The 22,905-nt window shown below is 40.6% G+C and overlaps 1 protein-coding gene across 9 annotated transcripts in view; it reads left to right on the top strand.

Annotated features, from left to right (window-relative positions):
• TPST1 (tyrosylprotein sulfotransferase 1) overlaps window positions 1-22,905 on the top strand; it is a 252,067-nt gene that overhangs the window by 129,098 nt on the left and 100,064 nt on the right. For all 9 annotated transcript variants that reach the window (XM_073215232.1, XM_073215231.1, XM_037002916.2 and 6 more), the window contains exon 3: window positions 10,294-10,492. In XM_073215232.1, coding sequence (XP_073071333.1) covers window positions 10,294-10,492 — 199 coding nt within the window. The remainder of the gene's footprint in view (window positions 1-10,293; window positions 10,493-22,905) is intronic.

The raw sequence follows: 22,905 nt of genomic DNA, 5'->3' as shown, positions 1-22,905 counted from the left end.
GCACAGCCAGAAAAGTGGAATTGTTTTCAGCTGAGATGGGGAGGGCTCTGGGTGTAGTAGATTTGGGGGATGAGCTAGATCAGTTCAGTTACTGTGTAGAGCTTGAGGTAGTTATTAGACTTCTGAGAGAATCTTTGTGATCCTATGTGTCCCACTATTGCATGGACTAAAAAGGAAAGAAGTTGTTTATCAAACAAAGTCGGAAAATACAGAGAAGTGAGGTGAATATAAAAATCACACCTAATCATATCACTCTCATTGTTAGCATTTTGGTATGATTCTATGTATTTCTATAACATGCATATATAATACATATTTACAAAATTAAGTTTCTGTTATGCAAACATTTTTAAATCCACTTTTATAAAACATTACCTGTATACTTTCTAACAGTGAAATAATCTTTGAAAACATGGCTTTTAATTTTATCTTTTGTTTTACTATAAGTCTAATCATGTGTATTATGTGCTCTTTAACTGTTACTTTTTGCATGTCCATTCCAGCCTTGATTCTTTAATCCCAAAGATTTGATTTCCTGTAGTAGTTGCTGTATATCATAATTCAAATTTAAAGTTTGCAGCCCACCCAGCTGTGGTGTTTACTTAAGACTCATGGAAGATCCATACTTTTAAAATCAGTGTCTTGGAGGATTATATTTACCTCAGTCATTCAAGACTTTGGCATTACCTCCATTCCCTGAGGAGGGGGAGCCTGGACACTTAGGACTGGAGGAGAACCTGCAGTTTGAAAGATACCTTGCTTTATAGTGTCCCTGGTTGTAATATACTAGTTTGTCAGGCAGTATGTTTTAAGTTCCCAGTGAGACTAGAGGACACTGGAATGGTAACTAGTTTATACCCTAGTACATTTCAGGCCTAAGTGGTGGTTAATTTCTGGAAGAATGGAAGGAGTAAGGGAGATTTGATGAGCTCCATTCACCCTGCAGGTTGTCCAGAAAGGAAAACCAGGCTCTCTGGATAAAGCTTATTCTAATAACTCTTCTCTTAGACAGAAAATGGCAAACTTGTCAGTAAAGGGCCAGATATTTTTGGCTTTACAGGCCATGTGATTTTAGTTGTAACTATTCAGCTCTGACATTGTAGAGCAAAAGCAGCATTAGTACAGAAACAAGTGGGTGTGGCTGTGTTCCAATAAAGCTCTATTTTAAAAAGCAGTGGGCTAGTTTGGGGCCATAGTTTGCCAATCTGCTTTTGAAAATTGTTTTTTGAAACTGTGTCTCTACCTATCTGGTTATTATCCCCAATTTGTGAGGATCAGAGTTTTCTTAGATCTCAAAGCTAGATCACAGAGGCCCAACTTCCAGGTCTTTACTCTCCCCACTACACCTTTCTGCCTTCCAGAAAAGGGCAAATTAAATAACTGGGACCCATGGGAAAAGAGGAAAGGTGAATCCCAACAGCAGATTTGAACTAAGAATCAAATCGAAGGTTTGTGTGGCTCACCAACCAGTGACCTCCTAAAGGATTGGGACCACATTGTCTATTCTTTTTTATGTCATTTATTTTCTATTTTTTCCTACCTCCTGTCTCTCCCCTTCCCTTCCCATCCTACAGCTCAAGTGTCCTTTTTGAACTTGATGAGTACAAAGTAAACACTATTTGTTTCTTTCCCACCTCTCATTCTTCCCACGCAAGCGGCTTCCGTACATTTTCAGCTCTCTTTATAAAGAGTGCCATTCTCTAAATTCACCAGGTTCTCTCATGTTTGAGTTGATGTAATCCTCCTATGAGGAAGGACATTACCTGAGATACTGCCCCTACTCCTGCCCCCCAAGTCCCTACATGCTCTTAAGATACAGTTTTAGACTAAGGTTGACAGTGTTTTTTTTAAAGATCTGGGTAGCAAATATTTTCAACTGGGGGAACCATGTGGTCTTTACCTCAACTACTCAACTCTGCCATTGCAGCAGAAAAGCAGCCATAGATAATATATGCAAATGAGCATGGCTGTGATCTAATAAAAGTTTATAACATTGAAATTTGAATTTCACATGATTTTCATCTGTTATGAAATAATCTTTTTTAACTATTTGAAAACTATTTAAAAATGTAAAAGACATTCTTAGCTTAAAGACCAGACAAAAACAGGCAGTGGGACTGATTTGGCCTGTGACCCATAGATTGCTAGACATTTCCTTAGCTGCTTGATAACTTGCCCTGACTTATTTCTCACCCCAGAAGAATGACGTAGTTCTGTCACCTGCAGTCCCATAATATGGTTTCAAACCTGTCATTACATTTATCTGGCTGCATATTAACCATGTGCATATATTTCTCTTTTCCACTGGACCCTGAGCTTCTTGAGGGGAGGGCCATGGCATAATTAGTCATCTTTGCATCCTTAGTATCTAACACTTGACCTGACATATAATGGGTACTCAAAAAATGTTTAATTTGAATTTTGTGCTCAATAAATATAAAATGCCATTACTGCTGTCTTAAAGAAAGACACCTCATTGATATTCAGTAGGCTTTCCCAAGCTCTCCCCCTTGGGAGTGCTCAGTAACTGGTATTTGCTGCTTCTCAGTGGTTATAAAACAAAACCTTAAATATCAAGATGGTGGCATGAGTAGAGCAGCGGAAATCACCTCCCAAAACCACATATATTTTTGAAAATACAACAAATACAACTCTTCCTAAAAGAGAGACCAGAAGACACAGGACAACAGCCAGACTACATCCACACCTGCGAAAACCCAGCGCCTCACAAAGGGGGTAAGATACAAGCCGTGGCCTGGCGGGACCTGAGCACCCCTCAACCCAGCTCCTGACGGGAAGAGAGGAGTCAGAGCGGGGAGAGAGAAGGAGCCCAAGACTGCTAAATAGCCATCCCTAGCCATCCGCACCAGAGCGCAGACATAGTGCATGCATGGCGTGCTGGAAACTAGGGAAACAGGACAGTAAGACCTATGAGCAGGTCCATGCAGCTGGCACCCCTAGGTCAAGGAAAAGCAAGTGCTTTTTGAAAGTCTTAAATGGACAGGGACTCCACAGCTGGACGGAAGCGTCCTGGGACACTTAGCCCAGCAGCTGAGAATCCCGGGGAACTCTGGGCACCCTAACCCCCTGGGCAGCAGGGCAGCTCGGATGCCCCTCACGGAGATAAACAGCCTCCTGGCCATTTCCCCTCTGACGCTACTCCGCCATATCAGAGTAGCAGCCCAAGGCAGGCCACACCCACAGCAACCACGGAGCTCAACTACATAGTGGCCGTGTAAGAATCAGAAGCTCTGTCTGCGTACAGCTGCCCAGCACAAGCCGCTAGAGGTCGCTGCTCTCCCAGGAGAGGAAGGCAACAAACCAACAAGAAGGAACGTTCTCCCAGCCATACCTTGCATGAGCTCCGCAAACTATATTGCCATGAAAAGGCAGAAGAATTTGATACAGACCCAAATCACAACCCAAGAAGGAGACAGACCTAACCAGTCTTCCTGAAAAACAATTCAAAATAAAAATCATGAACATGCTGACAGAGCTGCAGAGAAATATACAAGAGCTAATGGATGACGTCCAGTGGGAGATTACAGACGTGAAACAACCTCTTGAAGGATTTATAAGCAGAATTGATAAGGTGCATGAGGCCATTGATGGAATAGAAACCAGAGAACAGTAACACATAGAAGCTGATGCAGAGAGTGATAAAAGGATCTCCAGGAATGAAACAATATTAAGAGACCTGAGTGACCAATCCAAAAGAACAGTATCCGCATTATAGGGGTATCAGGCGAAGAAGAGAAAAAGGGATAGAAAGTGTCTTTGAAGAAATAATTGCTGAGAACTTCCCCAAACTGGTGGAGGAAATAGTTGCTCAGACTACGGAGGCACACAGAACTCCTGAGAGACGGGACCCAAAGAGCACAACACCAAGACACATAATAATTAAAATGGCAAAGATCAAGGAAAAGGACAGAGTATTAAAGGCAGCCAGAGAGAGAAAAAAGGTCACCTACAAAGGAAAACCCATCAGGCTATCATCAGACTTCTCAACAGAAACCTTACAGACCAGAAGAGAATGGCATGATATATTTAATGCAATGAAACAGAAGGGCCTTGATCCAAGGATACTGTATCTAGCATGATTCTCATTTAAATATGAAGGGGGGATTAAACAATTCCTAGACAAGCAAAAGTTGAGGGAATTTGCCTCCCACAAACCACATACACAGGGTATCTTGAGGGACTGCTCTAGATGGGAGCACTCCTAAAAAGAGCACAGAACAAAACACCAAACATGAAGAATAGAGGAGGAGGAATAAGAAGGGAGAGAAATAATCATCAGACTGTGTTTATAACAGCTCAATAAGCAAGTTACATTAGTAAGGTAGTAAAGAAGCTAACCTTGAACCTTTGGTAACCACGACTCTAAAGCCTGCAATGGCAATAAGTACATATCTTTCCATAATCACCCTAAATGTAAATGGACTGAATACACCAATCAAAAGACACAGTGTAATAGAATGGATAAAAAAGCAAGATCCATCTATGTGCTGCTTACAAGAGACTCACGTCAAACCCAAAGACATGCACAGATTAAAAATCAAGGAATGGAAAAAGATATTTCATGCAAAGAACAGAGAGAAAAAAGCAGGTATTGCAATGCTAGTATCAGACAAAATAGACTTCAAAATAAAGAAAGTAACAAGAGATAAAGGACATTACATAATGATAAAGGGCTCAGTCCAGCAAGAGGGTATAACCATTATAAACATATATGCACCCAATACAGGAGCACCAATATATGTGAAACATACTAACAGGATTAAAGGAGGAAATATAATGCAATGCATTCATTTTGGGAGACTTTAACACACCACTCACTCCAAAGGACAGATCCACCAGACAGAATATAAGTAAAGACACAGAGGCACTAAACAACACAGTAGAACAGATGGACCTAGTAGACATCTATGGAACTCTACATTCAAAAGTAACAGGATACACATTCTTCTCAAGTGCACATGAACATTCTCCAGAATAGACCACATACTAGGGCACAAAACAAGCCTCAGTAAATTCCAAAAGATTGAAATCCTACCAACCAATTTTTCAGACCACAAAAGTATAAAACTAGAAATAAATTGTACAAAGAAAGCAAAAAGGCTCACAAACACATGGAGGCTTAACAACATGCTCCTAAATAATCAATGGATCAATGAACAAATTAAAATAGACCCAGCAATATATGGAAACAAATGACAACAATAACACAAAGCCCCAACTTCTGTGGGATGCAGCAAAAGCAGTCTTAAGAGGAACGTATATAGCAATCCAGCCATATTTAAAGAAGGAAGAACAATCCCAGATGAATAGTCTTAATGTCACAATTATCGATATTGGAAAAAGAAGAACAAATGAGGCCTAACATCAGCAGTCAGAGGGACATAATAAAGATCAGAGAAGGAATAAATAAAATTGAGAACAATGAAACAATAAAAAAAATCAATGAAACCAAGAGCTGGTTCTTCAAGAAAATAAACAAAATAGATAAGCCTCTAACCAGACTTATAAAGAGAAAAAGAGAGTCAACACACATCAACAGAATTAGAAACAAGAAAGGAAAAATCATGAGGGACCCCACAGAAATACAAAGAATTATTAGAGAATACTATCAAAAACCTATTTGCTAACAAGCTGGAAAACCTCGGAGAAATGGACAACATCATAGAAAAATACAACCTTCCAAGACTGATCCAGAAAGAAACAGAAAATCTAAACAGACCAATTACCAGCAACGAAATTGAATCAGTAATCAAAAAACTACCCAAGAACAAAACCCCCAGGCCAGATGGATTTACCTCAGAATTTTAAAGACATACAGAGAAGACATAATACCCATTCTCCTTAAAGATTTCCAAAAAATAGAAGAGGAGGGAATACTCCCAAACTCATTCTATGAAGCCAACATCACCCTAATACCAAAACCAGGCAAAGATCCCACCAAAAAAAGAAAACTACAGGCCAATATCCCTGATTAACATAGATGCAAAAATACTCAACAAAATATTAGCAAACCGAATTCAAAAATACATCAAGAAGATCATACACCATGACCAAGTGGTATTCATCCCAGGGATGCAAGGATAGTACAACATTCGAAAATCCATCAACATCATCCACCACATCAACAAAAAGAAGGACAAAAAACACATGATCATCTCCATAGATGCTGAAAAAGCATTCGACAAAATTCAACATCCGTTCGTGATAAAAACTCTCAACAAAATGGGCATAGAGGGGAAGTACCTCAACATAATAAGGGCTATATATGATAAACCCACAGCTAACATCATACTGAACAGCGAGAGGCTGAAAGCTTTTCCTCTGAGATCGGGAACAAAACAGGGATGCTCACTCTCCCCACTGTTATTCAACATAGTACTGGAGGTCCTAGCCATGGGAATCATACAAAACAAAGAAATACAAAAAATGCAGATGGGTAAAGAAGAAGTCAGACTGTCACTATTTGCAGATGACATGATATTGTACATAAAAAACCCTAAGGACTCCACTACAAAACTACTGGAACTAATACCGGAATTCAGCAAAGTTGCAGGATATAAAATTAACACACAAATCTGTAGGTTTCCTATACACTAACAATGAACTAATAGAAAGAGAAATCAGGAAAACAATTCCATTCACAGTAGCATCAAAAAGAATAAAATACCTAAGAATAAACCTAACAAAGGAAGTAAAAGACCTATACCCTGAAAACTACAAGACACTCAAGAGAAATTAAGGAGGTCACTAACAAATGGAAACTCATCCCATGCTCTGGCTAGGAAGAATTAATATCATCAAAATGGCCATCCTGCCCAAAGCAATATACAGATTCGATGCAATCCCTATCAAATTACCAACAACATTCTTCAATGAACTGGAACAAATAGTTCAAAAATTCATATGGAACTGCCAAAGACCCCGCATACCAAAGCAATCCTGAGAAGGAAGAATAAAGTGGGGGGATCTCGCTCCCCAACTTCAAGCTCTACTACAAAGCTACAAAGCCACAGTAATCAAGACAATTTGGTACTGGCACAAGAACAGAGCCACAGACCAGTGGAGCAGAGTAGAGACTCCAGACATTAACCCAAACATATATGGCCAATTAATATATGATAAAGGAGCCATGGACATACAGTGAGGAAATGACAGTCTCTTCAACAGATGATGCTAACAAAACTGGACAGCTACATGTAAGAGAATGAAACTGGATCACTGTCTAACCCCATACACAAAAGTAAATTTGAAATGTATCAAAGACCTGAATGTAAGTCATGAAACCATAAAACTCTTAGAAAAAAACATAGGCAAAAATCTCATGGACATAAACATGAGTGAATTCTTCATGAACGTATCTCCCCGGGCAAGGGAAACAAAGGCAAAAATGAACAAGTGGGACTTTATCTAGCTCAAAAGCTTCTGTACAGCAAAGGACACCATCAATAGAATGAAAAGGTACCCTACAGTATGGGAGAATATATTCATAAATGACAGATCTGATAAAGATTGACATCCAAAATATATAAAGAGCTCACACACCTCAACAAACAACAAATAATCCAATTAAAAAATGTGCAGAGGAGCTGAATAGACAGTTCTCTAAAGAAGAAATCCAGATGGCCAACAGGCACATGAAAAGATGCTCCACATCGCTAATCATCAGAGTAATGCAAATTAAAACCACATTTAAATATCACCTCACACCAGTAAGGATCGCCATCATCAAAAAGTCAAGCAACAACAAATGTTGGCCAGGTTGTGGAGAAAGGGGAACCCTCCTACACTGCTGGTGGGAATGTAAATTAGTTCAACCATTGTGAAAAGCCATATAGAGGTTCCTCAGAATGCTTAAAATAGAAATACCATTTGACCCAGGAATTCCACTTCTAGGAATTTACCCTACGAATGCAGGAATTCAGTTTGAAAAAGACAGATGCACCCCTATGTTTATCGCTGCACTATTTACAGTAGTCAAGATGTGGAAGCAACCTAAATGTCCATCAGTAGATAAATGTATAAAGAAGTGGTACATAGACACAATGGAATATTACTCAGCCATAAGAAAAAAACAGATCCTACCATTCGCAACATGGATAGAGCTAGAGGTTATTATGCTCAGTGAAATAAGCCTGGTGGAGAAAGACAAGTACCAAATGATTTCACTCATGTGGAGCATAAGAGCAAAGAAAAACTGAAAGAAGAAAACATCAGATTCACAGAACCCAAGAATGAACTAACCATTAGCAAAGGGAAAGGGACTGGGGCGGATGGGTGGGAAGGGAGGGATAAGGGTGGGGAAAAAGAAAGAGGGCATTACGGTTAGCATGTATAGTGCGTGGGGGGCATGGGGAGGTCTGTCCAACACAGAGAAGACAAGTAGTGATTTTACAGCATCTTACTTCGCAGATGGACAGTGACTGTGAAGGGGTATGTCGGGGGGACTTGGTGAAGGGGGGAGCCTAGTAAACATAATGTTCTCCATGTAGTTATAGATTAATGATACCAAAATAAAAAAATAAAAACATTAGGGATGAAGTCATACAAGGAAAATGTATAAAGAGAACAATGTTAAGTGGAGTCCTGGAGAAATTTTTTTAATTCATTTTATTATCATTAATCTAGTTACATGAAGAACATTATGGTTACTAGACTCCCCCCTTCACCAAGTGCCCCCCCCCAACAAATCCCATTACAGTCTCTGTCCATCAGCGTTGTAAGATGCTGTAGACTCACTACTTGTCTTCTCTGTGTTGCACATCCCTCACAATGCAGCCCCCCACATTATACATGCTAATCATAAGGCCCCCTTTCTTTTTCCCTGCCGTTATCCCTTCCTTCCCACCCCTCCTGCCCAGTCCCTTTCCCTTTGGTAACCGTTAGTCCATTGTTGGGTTCTGTGATTCTGCTGCTGTTTTGTTCCTTCAGTTTTCCTCTGGAGAAATTTTTAAGAGGGAAAAAAAGAATGTGGCTAATGAGTCAAGAAAGGAACCTGAAGCTAGTGGCCTCACAGAATTCCAGGGAGGAATCATTTCATTTCTCTTGTCTGTTGTTTTAGGATCAGAGCCCCTTTGAGGGATTCCTTATTAGATAATGAATACCTGGACTGAGAGGTCACTTAAATCTGCAGTGAGAGGTCACTTAAAAATTTTTATCTTTCATTAGAATACTGTATTTGAGTGACTTCTTATGTATTATAAAACTCTGTTAAGCACTTTTGTTTTATAGTCTTTTGGGCCAAAATCTGCTAATTCAGATCCAATTTAAATCTAGATGTCATATAATGTTATATTTTTATCCTACGATTTTGACTTATTTAGTCAAGCATAGTGAATATCATTGTTACAAGCTTAAATTTCTAGATCAAGAGTAAAACATTTTAATATTGAAACTCATACACAGCACTTCTTTTTCTTCCTTAGAAAATAGAGATCTTCAGGAAGTCAGCAGAAAAATAGAACAAATAAAAATTTTGTATTTTCAGTTGGCTGTTTTACCCTAATATTGTATTTAAAATTTTTTCAAACATACAAAGAATTGAAGGAATTATACCCACTAGCTACAATTAACATTTGCTCTATTTTCCTTACCATATTCTTGTATAAGTGTTTGTTCCTCTAGTCCTTTGTCAGTCCATCTCATTCATTTATTCTTTCATTCATTTTTTATGCATTTTCAGCAAGTTGGCTGGCTGTTTGGTCTTACCTTTGTTATTTTTGTCTGAGTGTTGTAATTAAAGTGCCAATACATTTTGTGCTGATTTATTTTTTCATGCAGTTGTTTTCTGCAGACCCTTTTTCCTATTTCTAGAAATCTAAGGTTGCCAATAATCACTGTCAAATTTAGAACATTAAGAAAACCTGGTGAACGGAGGGATAAGAGGGAAAAAGGGACATTACAATTAGCACACATAATGTAGGGGGGGCACGGGGAAGGCAGTACAACACAGAGAAGACAAGTAGTGATTCTATAACATCTTAGTGTGCTAATGGACAGTGACTGTAATGGGGTATGTAGTGGGGACTTGATAATGGCGGGAGTCTAGTAACCATAATGTTGCTCATGTAATTGTACATTAATGATAAAGAAAAAAGAAAGAAAAAGAAAACCTGGTAAATAGTGTTATAAGCCTGATTAGTGCTCTCTTTTTCAGTACCTTTATAATTCAGACTCTTAAAATTTTTAAAGTTATCAGAAGTTATTTCCAGTGGTCTTTTAACACTGTTTTTAGGTATTCTTAATAAGTATTTATTCACTTCACATTGTTTTCAGAGTGGAGAGATCTACAGACCAAGTCATCAAGCCAGTCAATGTGGGAGCTCTATCAAAATGGGTTGGGAAGATACCTCCAGATGTTTTACAAGACATGGCAGTGATTGCACCCATGCTTGCCAAACTTGGATACGACCCATATGCCAATCCACCTAACTATGGAAAACCTGATCCCAAAATCCTTGAAAACACTAGAAGGGTAAGTGAGATTTTTAAAGTGAATTGAGAAAACTGGATATGCAATTTGGGTCCTGAAAGTTTTTTCTTATTTTGTTTCTTGCTTTTTTTATGATCAGAAAAGTATTTTAAATTAGAAAAATTCTATTTGTAGAATACTTTATCATTAGGAATCTTCGGCTGCATTTTAAGGATAACTATGGTTCTTCCTAGGAACTGTGAGGACAGTTCTTTAATCTGTTTTGCCCAATTCTTTGAAATGTTGGAGATTTATTTTCATAGATAATTGCCACAGATTTTCATGAACACCAGAATTATTCATGACCTCACTTCTACTTCCTTTTCTCTTTGAATCTAATGACTACTTTTAAACCTTTGTTTAGGTGAGGCATGATTTTTTGATACTTGAAAACTAAACATTGAAGTATAATTACAGCCTTTTCTTTTCATAAGTTATACTCACATCTTTATAAAATACTGTTTGAGAAAAGCTGAAAACTCAAAGAACTAATCTGAAAATACATATATTTCAAATTAGACCTTAATGTATTATTTTTTTATTGTGGTAAAATATGCATAAGATTTACTACTGTAACAATTTACAACTACAGTTCGGTAGCATTAAGTACATTTGTATTGTTGTGCAACTGTCACCACCATCCATCTCCAGAATATTTTCATTTTTCCAAATTGAAACTACATACCCATTATCCATTCCCTCTCCATCCAGCCCCTGGCAACTACAAATTCTACTTTTTGTCTATAGTTGTATTCTTTCTTTAAATTTATTGAAGTATCACTGATACACAGTCTTATATTGGCTTCAAATATACAACATAGTGGCTCAACAGTTACCCATATTATTAAATCCTCACCCCTACTGTGTCGTTACCATCTGCCAACATAGAAAGATGTTACAGAATCATTGACTGTACTACTATCCCCATGACCAACTTACATTATGAAAGAGAGTTTTTATGCCCCTTTATCCCCCTCACCCACCCCAGCCACCCATCCAACCTCTCTCTCCCCCGTGGTAACCACTAGTCACTTCTCAGTGTCTATTAGTCTACTACTGTTTTGTTCTTGTGTTTTGCTTTCTTTTTATATTCTACAAATAAGTGAAATCATGTGGTATTTTTCTTTCCTTGGCATATTTCACTGAGCATAATATCCTCTAGATCCATCCATGTTATTGCAAATGACAGTATTTCTTTTCTTTTTATGACTGAATAATATTCCATTCCATATATATACCACCTCTTCTTTATCCATTCATCTAATGATGTACACTTAGGTTGCTTCCATATCTTGGCTATTATAAATAATGTGGCAATAAACATAGGGGTGCATATGTCTTTTTGAATCAGGGTTTTTGTTTTCTTCAGGTAAATTCTCACAAGTGGAATTACTGGGTCAAATGGTATTTCTATTTGTACTTTTTTGAGGACCTTCCATACTGCTTTCCACAGCAGTTGCACCATTTTACATTCCTACCAACAATGTAGGAGGGTTCCCATTTCTCCACTCACCAACACTTGTTATTTTTCCTTTGGATAATGGCCATTCTGGCTGGTGTGAGGTGATGTCATTACAGTTATGATTTGTATTTCCCTGATGATTAGTGATGTTGGCCTTCTGTGTGTCTTCTTTGGAGAAATGTCTGTTCAGATTCAGGTCCTCCACCCATTTTTTAATTGGTGTTTTTTGGTGTTGAGGCAAGTGAGTTCTTGATATATTTTGGATGTTAACCCCTTATCAGATGAATCATTTACAGATATGTTCTCCCATACTGTAGATTGCATCTTTGTTCTGCTGATGGTGTCCTTTGCTGTACAGAAGCTGTTTAATTTGATGAAGTCCCATTTGTTAATTTTTAATTTTGTGAGATTTGATTTTTTGAGAGCCTCCCTCTACCTACCTGCCAGGCAGCAAATTCTGATGCTGCTGTGCCTAGTGAGCTAGTGGTGGTGGTGTGCAGGAAAGTGCCTGAGGACTGAACCATCAGCAAGGGGGATGGAGTGTCTGGGGCTACTGAGAGTGCCCAACCTCTTGGGCCGAGGGAGGGCTGGGGAGGTATCATACACCTGTCCTTTCTCCTGTGGAGAAAACTCCATCTGATCCCCATTCCTCTGGCTCCCTTTCCACTGCTGGCAAGTCTTTCAAACTACCACTCTGCTTTGGGTCTCAGTGGGACCATCAGAACATGCCTGTCCTCCACAAGTGGCTGGAGTCTCAGCCTCCCAGAGTGTTGCAACTGTCCCTGGTGTCCAGCTGTGCTAATCATCAGAATCCACTGCAATGTGGACTTGTGCTCCTGAAGTAGACAGATCTTCAGGGCCAGGTGTGCAGAGTTCCTGAGCACGTATCCCTTCCCCGCTGTGTTCCTCTTTCACCCTGTGGGCTGGAATGGGGAAAGGCTTGGGTCCCGCTCTGTCTTGTCTCTGCCACTTTACCGTTTTCTGTGTAGGCTTCTCTCCTTTCCCAGGAGGTGTAGGAGGTCTGTCCTGTAGTCTTCAGGTCATTTTTAGGTTTTAGTTGTATTTGCTGTAGTTTCTTTCTTGCGTGTGTGGGAAGGTGTTTCTGCCTTGCCTTCCTATTTTGTCATCTTTCCCCCCTGCCAAAGGCTCTGATGTATTCTTTTTTTTTCAAACTACAGTTAAAACAAGAAAATTTGTTAGCACAAGTTCATTGACAGACCGTTTGATTTCAAGATTAAAATTCCTTGCCTTCCTCTGGTATTCTATTTTATGTCAGTGTTGTCCCCTCCCCACAACCTTATATCATCTCTTTATTCTGTCCTCCTTTGAATCCTTTAATTGACATACATATTCATGAGGTTAATTACCACATGGAGTTTTTTCTTTTAGACATTACTTTCATTTTTCTTTTTCAATTAATTAGTGGCTATATAGGAAGAGCTATCTTCTGGTAAACCATCATATATGAAGGCAAATTTTTTTATTTTTAAAAAAATCTTTTTCATATTTGCATATGTACAAACATTTAAAGTTAAACACATAGTATAAAGCTTATAAAATTGTAAAGATGAGAGATTAAAATTGACCTATAATGTTACCATACAGACATACCATTCTTAATATTTTGATGAATTTCCCCTTCTAGAGAAGAATTGTTGTTTAAGGTAAGTTTATATAATCTTATGTTTTGCACATACAAATTTTTTATTCATAAGCATTTTCCCATTGTGCGCATGCTTTTTAAACATAATTTTTCATTGTTTATGCAATATATCATCAATATATCATCACACCAGCCACCTTAAATCCTTTTTGAAACACAGTAGTGAATGAATGAATGAAAAAAACAAAATATATTTTTCCCTAGTATATGTTCTGTAATCCATTTTACTATTTTTCTTTTGTTCACAATTTTCTTTTTGACAAATTGTATTACAATGAAGAGCTTTGCACATACGACATTTTAGTTTCTGTTTTTAAAGGTTATACTAATGAAACGAGTTAAACTGGGTCAAAATATATGAAATTTTTTAAAGGTGTTTGATGTATGTTGATAAATTGTTTGTATTTTAATGTTTTTAACTACCAGTCTAATATAGGTAATTTTATTTTAGATTTTTGCTGATTTTAATAGATTTCACTGATTAATATAATTGAACATTTTCCAGTTATTACCTATACATATGCATTCTTTTGTGAACCGTCTCTTAAGTTTTAAAGAAGTTTCATATATTAAAATTTTGTGAACTACATTCTGCTAAAGATGAAGTACACACAAGTCTAATATCCATTATCAGAGTTGGATAATCTCTTGGTAATTGGTAACTCATAGCTTTCTCCTCTGTACAATAATGAATTGTTTTGTATAAACCAAGATACATGTACAAATGATATTTAGAGGTTTCCCAGGCAGTAGATAGACATTATAGTTTTCGTACATGCAGGTTGGGTAGCTAGTTCATTCTTGGCTTACTTGAGTGGTAGGTTGGAAAGAATGCTGTGGTTCAAAACCATGTGACTAGAGAATATGTTTCACACACATTTTTGGCTTTTGAAAAGGTTTCAAAATGCACACAGAAAAAAGAAAGCCCTTTTACCCCATCTCTATCTCTAACATGACAAATAATTTTGAGGAAAAAAAATAAAGTATGAACTATAATTACATTTTTGAGCACTTTATGGTAATGGATAAACTGACATTCTTGTTTTGTGGGGTTGGGTTTTATTTTTTGCCTGTAAAAATTCAGGTGTTACTATACCCAGCATTGATGATGATGAAGTTTCACAAAGTAATGCTTAAAAAGTGTTCTTCAGTTATCAGCTCTGAATGAGATGGGTTCCAGAGGTAGAAGGAGGCTGGGGAGATTGTCCCCTTTATTTATGGGATGGGAATGGGAAAAAATTCACATTTAGACTGGGAATAAGCCTAAAAGTACTGGTTTTCATACAATTCTTGGTAGTCTAGAACTAATGGTGTCTGAGTCAGCATATTTTGGGAACACATTGCCCTAATTGTGAATAGAAAATCATGTGCTTCGTGGCTGCTGTGACTCAGATGGTAAGTAAATTGGAAATGAAATGCTAACATATCCCATACCTTTCCCACCACAGAGTTTCTAATCCCAAAACTGTCACACATTTCAGTAAATAATACCACTTAGATTGCATCCTTAGCCTTCTCCCTCCCCCATAAGTTTTCAGTGTTTTGGGATTTACCAACCTGATTGAAAATCCAATGAAACTTATGTTTCCCTACCTCAGAAATACAGACACATCCATACACAGAATTTTACCAACCATTTCAGTGGATTTGTAGATGTCCCTGAAGCTCATCACATTAAAGAGGGTCTCCATTATCAAGATAACCCACTCATGTGGCTTTGATTCCAACTTATTTCCTGATGATCATAAATCTGTATCTTCTAGTGGATCTCTTTCCTGAGTCCCAAGCCCCTTAGTTTCAACTGCCTTCTGTATATTTCCACCTAGTGCTCACAAGGACCTCAAAATAAGTGTCCAAAGTTGGATTTATTATCCAAGCTTGTTTCCTGATAGGCAGAAATTAGAAATTGCTCACTAAACTGAACAGGAATCTAGAATAAGGGTGGGGCAAGGCTCTACTCATTTTTATTTGCAACATCTGTTAACTGTGAGAGTGATGAGAAGCAGAGTCCTGAGAACACATGGGTCAAGCCAAAAAACAATTCAAAGACCTAATTCCTAAACCTGAAGAGTGAGCTGTAAAGCAGATCTAGGTATGAATGGAATATCCCATTGAAAACTTGAGTAGAAGGTACTAAGGAAGAGCAATTGGTCAAGTAGAAAAGCAGATATCAGGGTGCAGAACCCACGATAGAAACAAGAAGTAACTTGAAGGTTAATTAAGTGAGCTGGGCTCGGAGTTGGGTTATATACCTCAACCAAAAATAAGAAGCTGCAGCAGTTGGAATTGATGTTCTTGACATTAAAGGTAGAGCCTGTATTGCACACTTGAGTTTTCTAGTTCCCACACTCAGCAAAAGCTGCTTCTCCCTGTTTTTCCTGTCTTCACACATAGAATTCCTATTTATACAGTCATCAAAGTTAGTTAGGATTACCTAGCATTGCAGATCACATGTAATTAATTGGTCACCAAGTCCCTTTAGTTCTACATTCAAAAAATATATCTTGATTCAGTTCTATTTCAGATGCCTTAGACCAATTTTTCTTCATTTCTCACATGAATTATGGTTTATTCCTATTTTTGTATGTGTGGTTTCTAGTTATTTTTTTATATTCAACGAAAACTATTTTTTAAAAGCTCACATCTGAATGTATCACTAATTCCCTTACATAAAATCTTTGAATAGCTCCACTGGTACTACAGCATAAAATCTAGACTTCTTAGAATGGCACTTCCATTACAAATATTTGAAGATTTTCTAGTTATCTTTTTGCTGTTGGTTTCTAGTTTAATTCCATTATGTCAGAGAACACATTCAGTATGATTTCAGTCCTTCAAAATATATTGAAAGTAGCTTTATGGGCTACATATGTTCTCACATGTTCACTTGAGAGATTGTGTATCCTGCACTTGCTGCAGAGTTCTGTAAATATCAACTGGGTCAAGTTGTTTCATAGTGTTGCTCATATCTTCTAATTCTTAGTGACTTTTTGGTCTCATTTTATCAATTTGTGGGAAAGATGTGAATTGTTCTGTTTCTCTTTTTATTTCTACCTGTTTTGCTCCACGTGTTTTGAATCTATGTTATTGGCACATACTGTTAAATCTTAAAGAATTAATTTTTCATCATTATGAAATATCTCATTATCTTTAATGTTACTCTCTGTAAGTCCACTTTGTCATAAACAGCCACAACTTTTGTTTTTATGCATACCATATACATGGTATATATATTTTCTTTATATGTCTTTATGTTTAAAGTATGCTGCTTATACACAAATACAACTGATTTTGTTTTATAATTTCTGTCTTTAAATGGAGTTTTTAATCTACTTAAATTTAATGTAATTACTCACCTGTTGGGTTTAAATCTATTATCTTTCTGTTTGTTTTCTTTTTGGACTGTCTTTGTCTCTTTGTTTCCCTTTTCCTACTTTCTTATTGTAAGATGAATTCTAGCCAAAATAAGCAGGTGAAGAGAGGCAACAAAGGGCCAGGTAGTTTATTTGAATGCAATTCCCAGGTGATGTTCCCTGGTCTGGCTATCATAGGCCAAGGAAGTCACACTCAGCAAGGCAGGCAGCAAGTTTTTAAAGAAGGCAGGGGGAGGGAAAGCAAAGGTATACAGTGGCATGAGGATTGGCTCACCTAGGATACATGGGGGTCTCTCATTGGCCTTTAGCCAGGTACTGGAAAGTTACCACTAATCTTCTAGCTTCAGGGAAGGGCTCTAGTTAGGAATGTTATCCGATCAGACTCTGGAATGTTGTCAGACCAGAATCTGTTGGTCTCTTCACTTTGTTTGATGAGGCCTGAGCTTGTCCAGCAGGCTCACCCTTTCCCCTGGTGCCTCCAGCCTTACATTCCAGCTTTTTGGTCATAATGCGCAACAACTTGATCTGGCTACTTGCGGCTGACAAGGGGCATCATGGGGGGGGTGGTTTAAGGCTGGTTGACGGCCGGAGGACACTCAGTCGGGAGGAGTGAGTACTTGTGCAGCAACAGTTGGTTAACTTTTATGTGTGAAATTTCTGCCATGTGCTGTTGAAGGAACTTGAAAACACATGGGGCAATTAAGAGTAAACCACAAACTAGCTTATCTTGTATTCTGAAGAACATATTGTCAGAGACTCCTCTTGCTGTTTTTTCTACTGCATGAACTCTACATGTTTCTAATTCAGGATGACATCCCCCATACATGTCGGACTGGAAAATACATATATAAGAGATTTGGTAATATGGAAAGCACAGCATAGGGTTTGAGAAAGTGTTTAAGATGTCTGTGTGTACTGGTATTTGAATCGGTGCCTGACAACCTACACATGGGCAACTTTGGGTGCCTACTTCTCAGTTGATTCTGTAAAGAGTTAGTTGGAGCTTAAACGTCCATGCAGAATAACTGCCTGGAGACCACCGGGCTATTCATCTGGTTGGTTGTACTTGACATGACTAACCCGCAGCATAAGAGGACCCACCTCACAAGACAACCAATCATGTCTGTGTGCCCATTTGAGCCTAGAAAGGTGATACCAGGAGGAATGCCCGTGAAGTTTGACTGCTGAGGGCGTAGTGAGGATTACTGTATAAGGCCCTGTCCAGCGGGGTTGGAGAGATTTTGGCTGGAGTTCTCTTAGGAGTACCTTATCTCTTGGCTGAAGGATCGCTACATCTCCTGGGTTGTTGGATGATGTAGGTTGGGGTAGGAGCTGGTCTCCATGTTCCCTAAGAAGATGTCTCAACAGTGTAAAGTAAGGAAGGTAGGAGGCCAAAGGAGGAAAGGTAGTGGGCAGGCCTGTGTTTAGTAAGAAGGACCTGCCATACCTCAGCTCAAATGCACTTAGTCCAGCCAGTCCCTGGGGGGCAGCACACAGCTGAGCGAGAGTGATGGAGAGATCAGGCCACAAGAGCTTTACCTCTAGAAACAGCTTAGTTTAGTTGGTCCTTTAAGAGACCGTTAGCCCTTTCGACCTTACCCGATGATTGGGGGTGGTAGGGTATATGTAGGTTCCAGGTGATATTGAGAGCCTCGGCTGTTAGCTGAGTGACCCGAGAGATGAAAGCAGGCCTGTTGTCCAACTGTAGCGAGGCAGGCAGGCCGAAGTGGGGGATGATATGTGCCACCAATGTCTGTGCCACTACCAAAGCTGTTCCCTGGCTGGTGGGGAAGGCTTCAATCTACCCTGAAAAGGTATCAACCAGAACTAGTAAATACTGGAGCTTTTTATGCTTAGGCATGTGGGTGAAATTGACCTGCCAGTCCTGTCTGGGGATGGTTCCTCTCATCTGGTGGAGGGCCATCCAGATCTTCAGAGCACCTTGAGACGAGACACGATGACAAGTAGTGCAGGCTTGGTGCACCTGATCTATGGCCTTGTGAAGATCATAAGGGGCAAATATGGGTGAGAGAAACCAGTGCATGGCTTCCGGCCCAATGTGTAGAAACTGATGAATTTTGGATATGATATCTCTGTCTTGGGCTTGGGGGAGGGCAGTTTGTCCCCTGAGATATATGTATCCCTGATCTCCCAATGTCCCCCCTTCATATAGAAGCAATTGCCATTCGTCATCAGGGTATTGGGGATAGGGGGAAAGAAACAGCACAGAGGGTTGCCCAGACCTGGATGTTAATTTTCAGGCCGTGGCGTCTGCCAGCGCATTACCTCTGGTTACTGGATTGTTTCCAGTCTGATGTCTCTTACAATGCACAATGGCCACTTCTTTGGGGTCCTGTAGGGCCTATAGTGGGCAGCTGATAGCCCTACCATTGATGATCGGAGTTCCCTTAGTGGTAAGGAAGTCCCTTTCTTTCCAAATTGCAGCATGAGTGTGTGTAATTAGGAAGGCATATTTAGAGTCAGTATAAATTGTGGCCTTCCCCGCTGCCAGCTGTAACACTCGGGTAAGATCTACTAATTTGGCTTTCTGGGAAGTGGTCTCAGATGGGAGTAGGTTTGCTTCTATCACCTGTGACAGAGTCACCACTGCATAGGCCACCCTTCGCACCCCATCACCCCCCTTCACCGAGCTTCCATCTACGAAAAAGGTCATCAGGGTTTTCGAGGGGCACGTCTTGTAGGCCCTCTCTAGGTTTTCTAAGAGCCTCTACAATCTCTACACAGGAATGAGTGGGCTGATCTGCCTGATCGCTGATGGGAAGCAAGGAGGCTAGATTAAGGGGTGGAGAGACTTGTAGGGTTACCTGTGGATGTACAATAAACAGGAGGTAGAATTCCACTTGAAGGACTCAGGGAGGCCAGGGAATTATGACTCAAAAGATTTTGTAACTGGTGTGGGGAATACACAGTAATGGGCTGTTGGAGAGATAATTTCAGAGCTTCTCGGGCCAGACTTCCCACAGCTGCCAGGGCTCAGAGGCAGTGCTGCCACCCTCTGGCTGTGGTATCTAACTGTTTGGAGAGATAGGCAATGGGATGGCACCCCGGCCCACTGGCTGTACCAGCACTCTGGTGGCCACCCCTGCCCTCTCTGCTGTATATAGGATAAAGGGCTTAGTTAAGTTGGGGAGCATTAATGGGGGAGATGAGAGCAATGCATCCCACAATTGACTGAAAGTAGAAGCTACCTCGGTGGGTGTAGTTAGCAGTTCAGTAGGAGTCTCTGTGACACCCGCATAGAGCAGTCTGGCCAGAAGGGCAAAGTTAGGCACCCAGTGTCTTAAAAACCTCACCAATCCAGAAAGGATAGTATCTTGGCTCCTGAAGTAGGTGGCAGGAAAGCTTTAATCACAGCCGCTCAGTCCGCCATCAGGGCTTTAGTGGTGGGAGTTAGAGTTAGCCCGAGGTATGTTAACTGAGGTAGGGACAGCTGTGCTTTGGCAGGGGATACCCTGTATCCCATGTCTACCAGCAAATTAAAAAGGGATGTGGTGTCTAGGACCAAGGCCTTCTTTGAAGGGCTACAAAGTAAAAGATCATTCACATATTGGAGGAGAGTACTCTCGCCCGTTGAATGTCACGAGAGGTCCTCTGCCAGGGCTTGTCCAAAAAGATGGGGGCTATCTCTAAAACCTTGAGGTAGAACTATCCAAGTCAGTTGTCTAGATTGACAAGTGTCAGGGTCTTCCCATGTAAAGGCAAATAGCCACTGCGAGTCTGAGTGGAGAGGTATAGTGAAAAAGGCATCTTTAAGGTACAATACAGTAAAATGAAAGGTACCAGAAGGGACCTGAGACAGAGCAGTATATGGATTAGGCACTACTGGGTGTAAGGGAATAACAGCCTCGTTGATTATTTGGAGGTCTTGAACGAGTCAATATGCTCCAGAAGGCTTTTTTCCAGCAGGATGGGAGCATTGCATGGAGAGTTAGTTGGTACTAAAAGCCCCTGCAAGAGTAGACTATTAACAATAGGCTGTAGTCCCCTTTGGTGAGCCTGCGAAGTAGGAAATTGAGGCCGAGAGGGGAAGCAGGATGGGTCTTTAAGGCATATTAAAACTGGGGTGTGGTGGGTTGCCACCACAGGGGTGGAGGTGTCCCACGCGACCAGATTGACAGCAGTTCAGGAAGTCGGGAGACTCAGGTTACTGTTGTCTAACCCTCCTTTGCTGACCAAAGCAATGAGAGAGTTTCTGGCATCCTGTAAGCATGTAAAAGGTGGGAGGGAAATAGAGGCTCCTAACTTATAGAGCAAATCCCATCCTAACAGAGGGGTAGGACAGGAAGACATAACTAGAAAGCAGTGGGTAAACAGGATGCCTTGTAAGGTGCAGGCCACCGGGCCCATCTCTAAAGGCTTGGAGAGGGTTCCCATGACCCCAACTACGGAGACCTTGGCAGGGTTCAAAGGCTCTTTAAAGGAGGGGAGAACAGAGTAGGTAGCCCCCGTATCTACTAAGAAGGAGATGGGCTTACCTGCTACCTGCAGCTTGGCCCTGGACTCAGCAAGGGTGATCGGGGTGTCCAAGTCCAGGCGTCTTCTGTCTTCGAGGATGCCCAATAGGTCTAAAGGGTAGTCCTTCAAGGGCGTCCACCCCCCCATGGGGCTCTGCCACTGGAGGAGGACCGCCTCCGAGTGGACAGTCTACTTTCCAATGACCTTGCTTACCGCAGCTGGGGCACTGTCTGGTCGATCTCCATAGTTGGTTGGGGCACTTCCGTGCCCAGTGTCCTTCTTTGCCACACCAAAAGCAAGGATCTGGAGGTTCGAGTTGATCTTCAGGGACACCCCGATGATCTCCATGAGCCAGCCGCAGAGCAGCTGCTATGGCACGAGTCTGTTTTGCCATTCAGGCAGCTGACCTCTTGCTTTCGTCCTCTCATGCATGAAAAACTTTAAATGCCATATCTACCAGGTCTCCTAGAGGGGTCTGGGGACCATCCTCAGCCTTTCTAAGCTGCTTGTGCCTGATGTCGGGAGCTGACTGAGTTATAAAATGCATGGCCAGGAGAGAGGAACCTAACACTGAGGCTGGGTCAATCTTAGTAAAAGCTCCCAGAGTTTCTTTTAGGCGCTTGAGGAATTCTGATGGGTTTTCATCAGGTTTCTGGGTAATTTCTCTAAGCTTATCATAATTGATAGGCTTTTAGGCAGTTGAGTTCATACCTGCCAATAAGTAGCAAACCATGCGATCCTGGCATGCTTCACCCTCGGGAGAATTGTAATCCCACAGGGGTTCTTGTAGAGGAATAACTTCTCTGCCAATAGGTTCCCGCTCATCTGTGGCATGGGCTTCATTGGCACAGTGCTGTGCCGCTGCTGTGACACAGTCATATTCTTCCAGGGTTAGAGTGGTTTGGAGGACTACATGTACATCGTGCCAGGTGAGCTTGTCAGCTCAAGTGAGATATTTAAGCTGTTTAGCGAACATTATGGGGTTGGAGGAAAAGGACTCCAATCGCTGTTCTACTTGGGACAGGTCTGCCAGGGAAAAGGGAACATGAACCTGCACTACCCCTTCAGCCCCCACTATCTCCCTTAGAGGAGCCATCACGTGAGCTTGAGACCGCTGTGACTTAGAGTGGGTTACAGGAGGGCTAGACCATTTGAGCGCCAGCCATGGTGAGTAAGACGGTGGTGGGTTTGAATGAGTGGACAGAGGAGGCGACCTTGGCAGTGGGGGATACAACCTGGGAATTGATGCAGAGCTTGAAGGCAGGGGACTGGGTTATGGGGGAGTTTTATCTGCTTTATCTGAAGTGGAGTCAGCACCTGTGGAGCAAGATGGCGGAGCGACTGGAAGAGAAGGGGGAACAAGATGGTGGAGAAACTGGAAGAGAAGGAGAAGAAGGTGGTGGAGAAACCGGAAGAGGAGAACAAGATGGTGGAGAAACTG

Source organism: Manis javanica, chromosome 10 (genome assembly GCF_040802235.1).
Source record: "Manis javanica isolate MJ-LG chromosome 10, MJ_LKY, whole genome shotgun sequence".
NCBI lineage: Eukaryota > Metazoa > Chordata > Mammalia > Pholidota > Manidae > Manis > Manis javanica.
The sequence above is the reverse complement of the archived record's forward strand: the minus strand, read 5'-3'. Positions and strand labels throughout refer to the sequence as shown.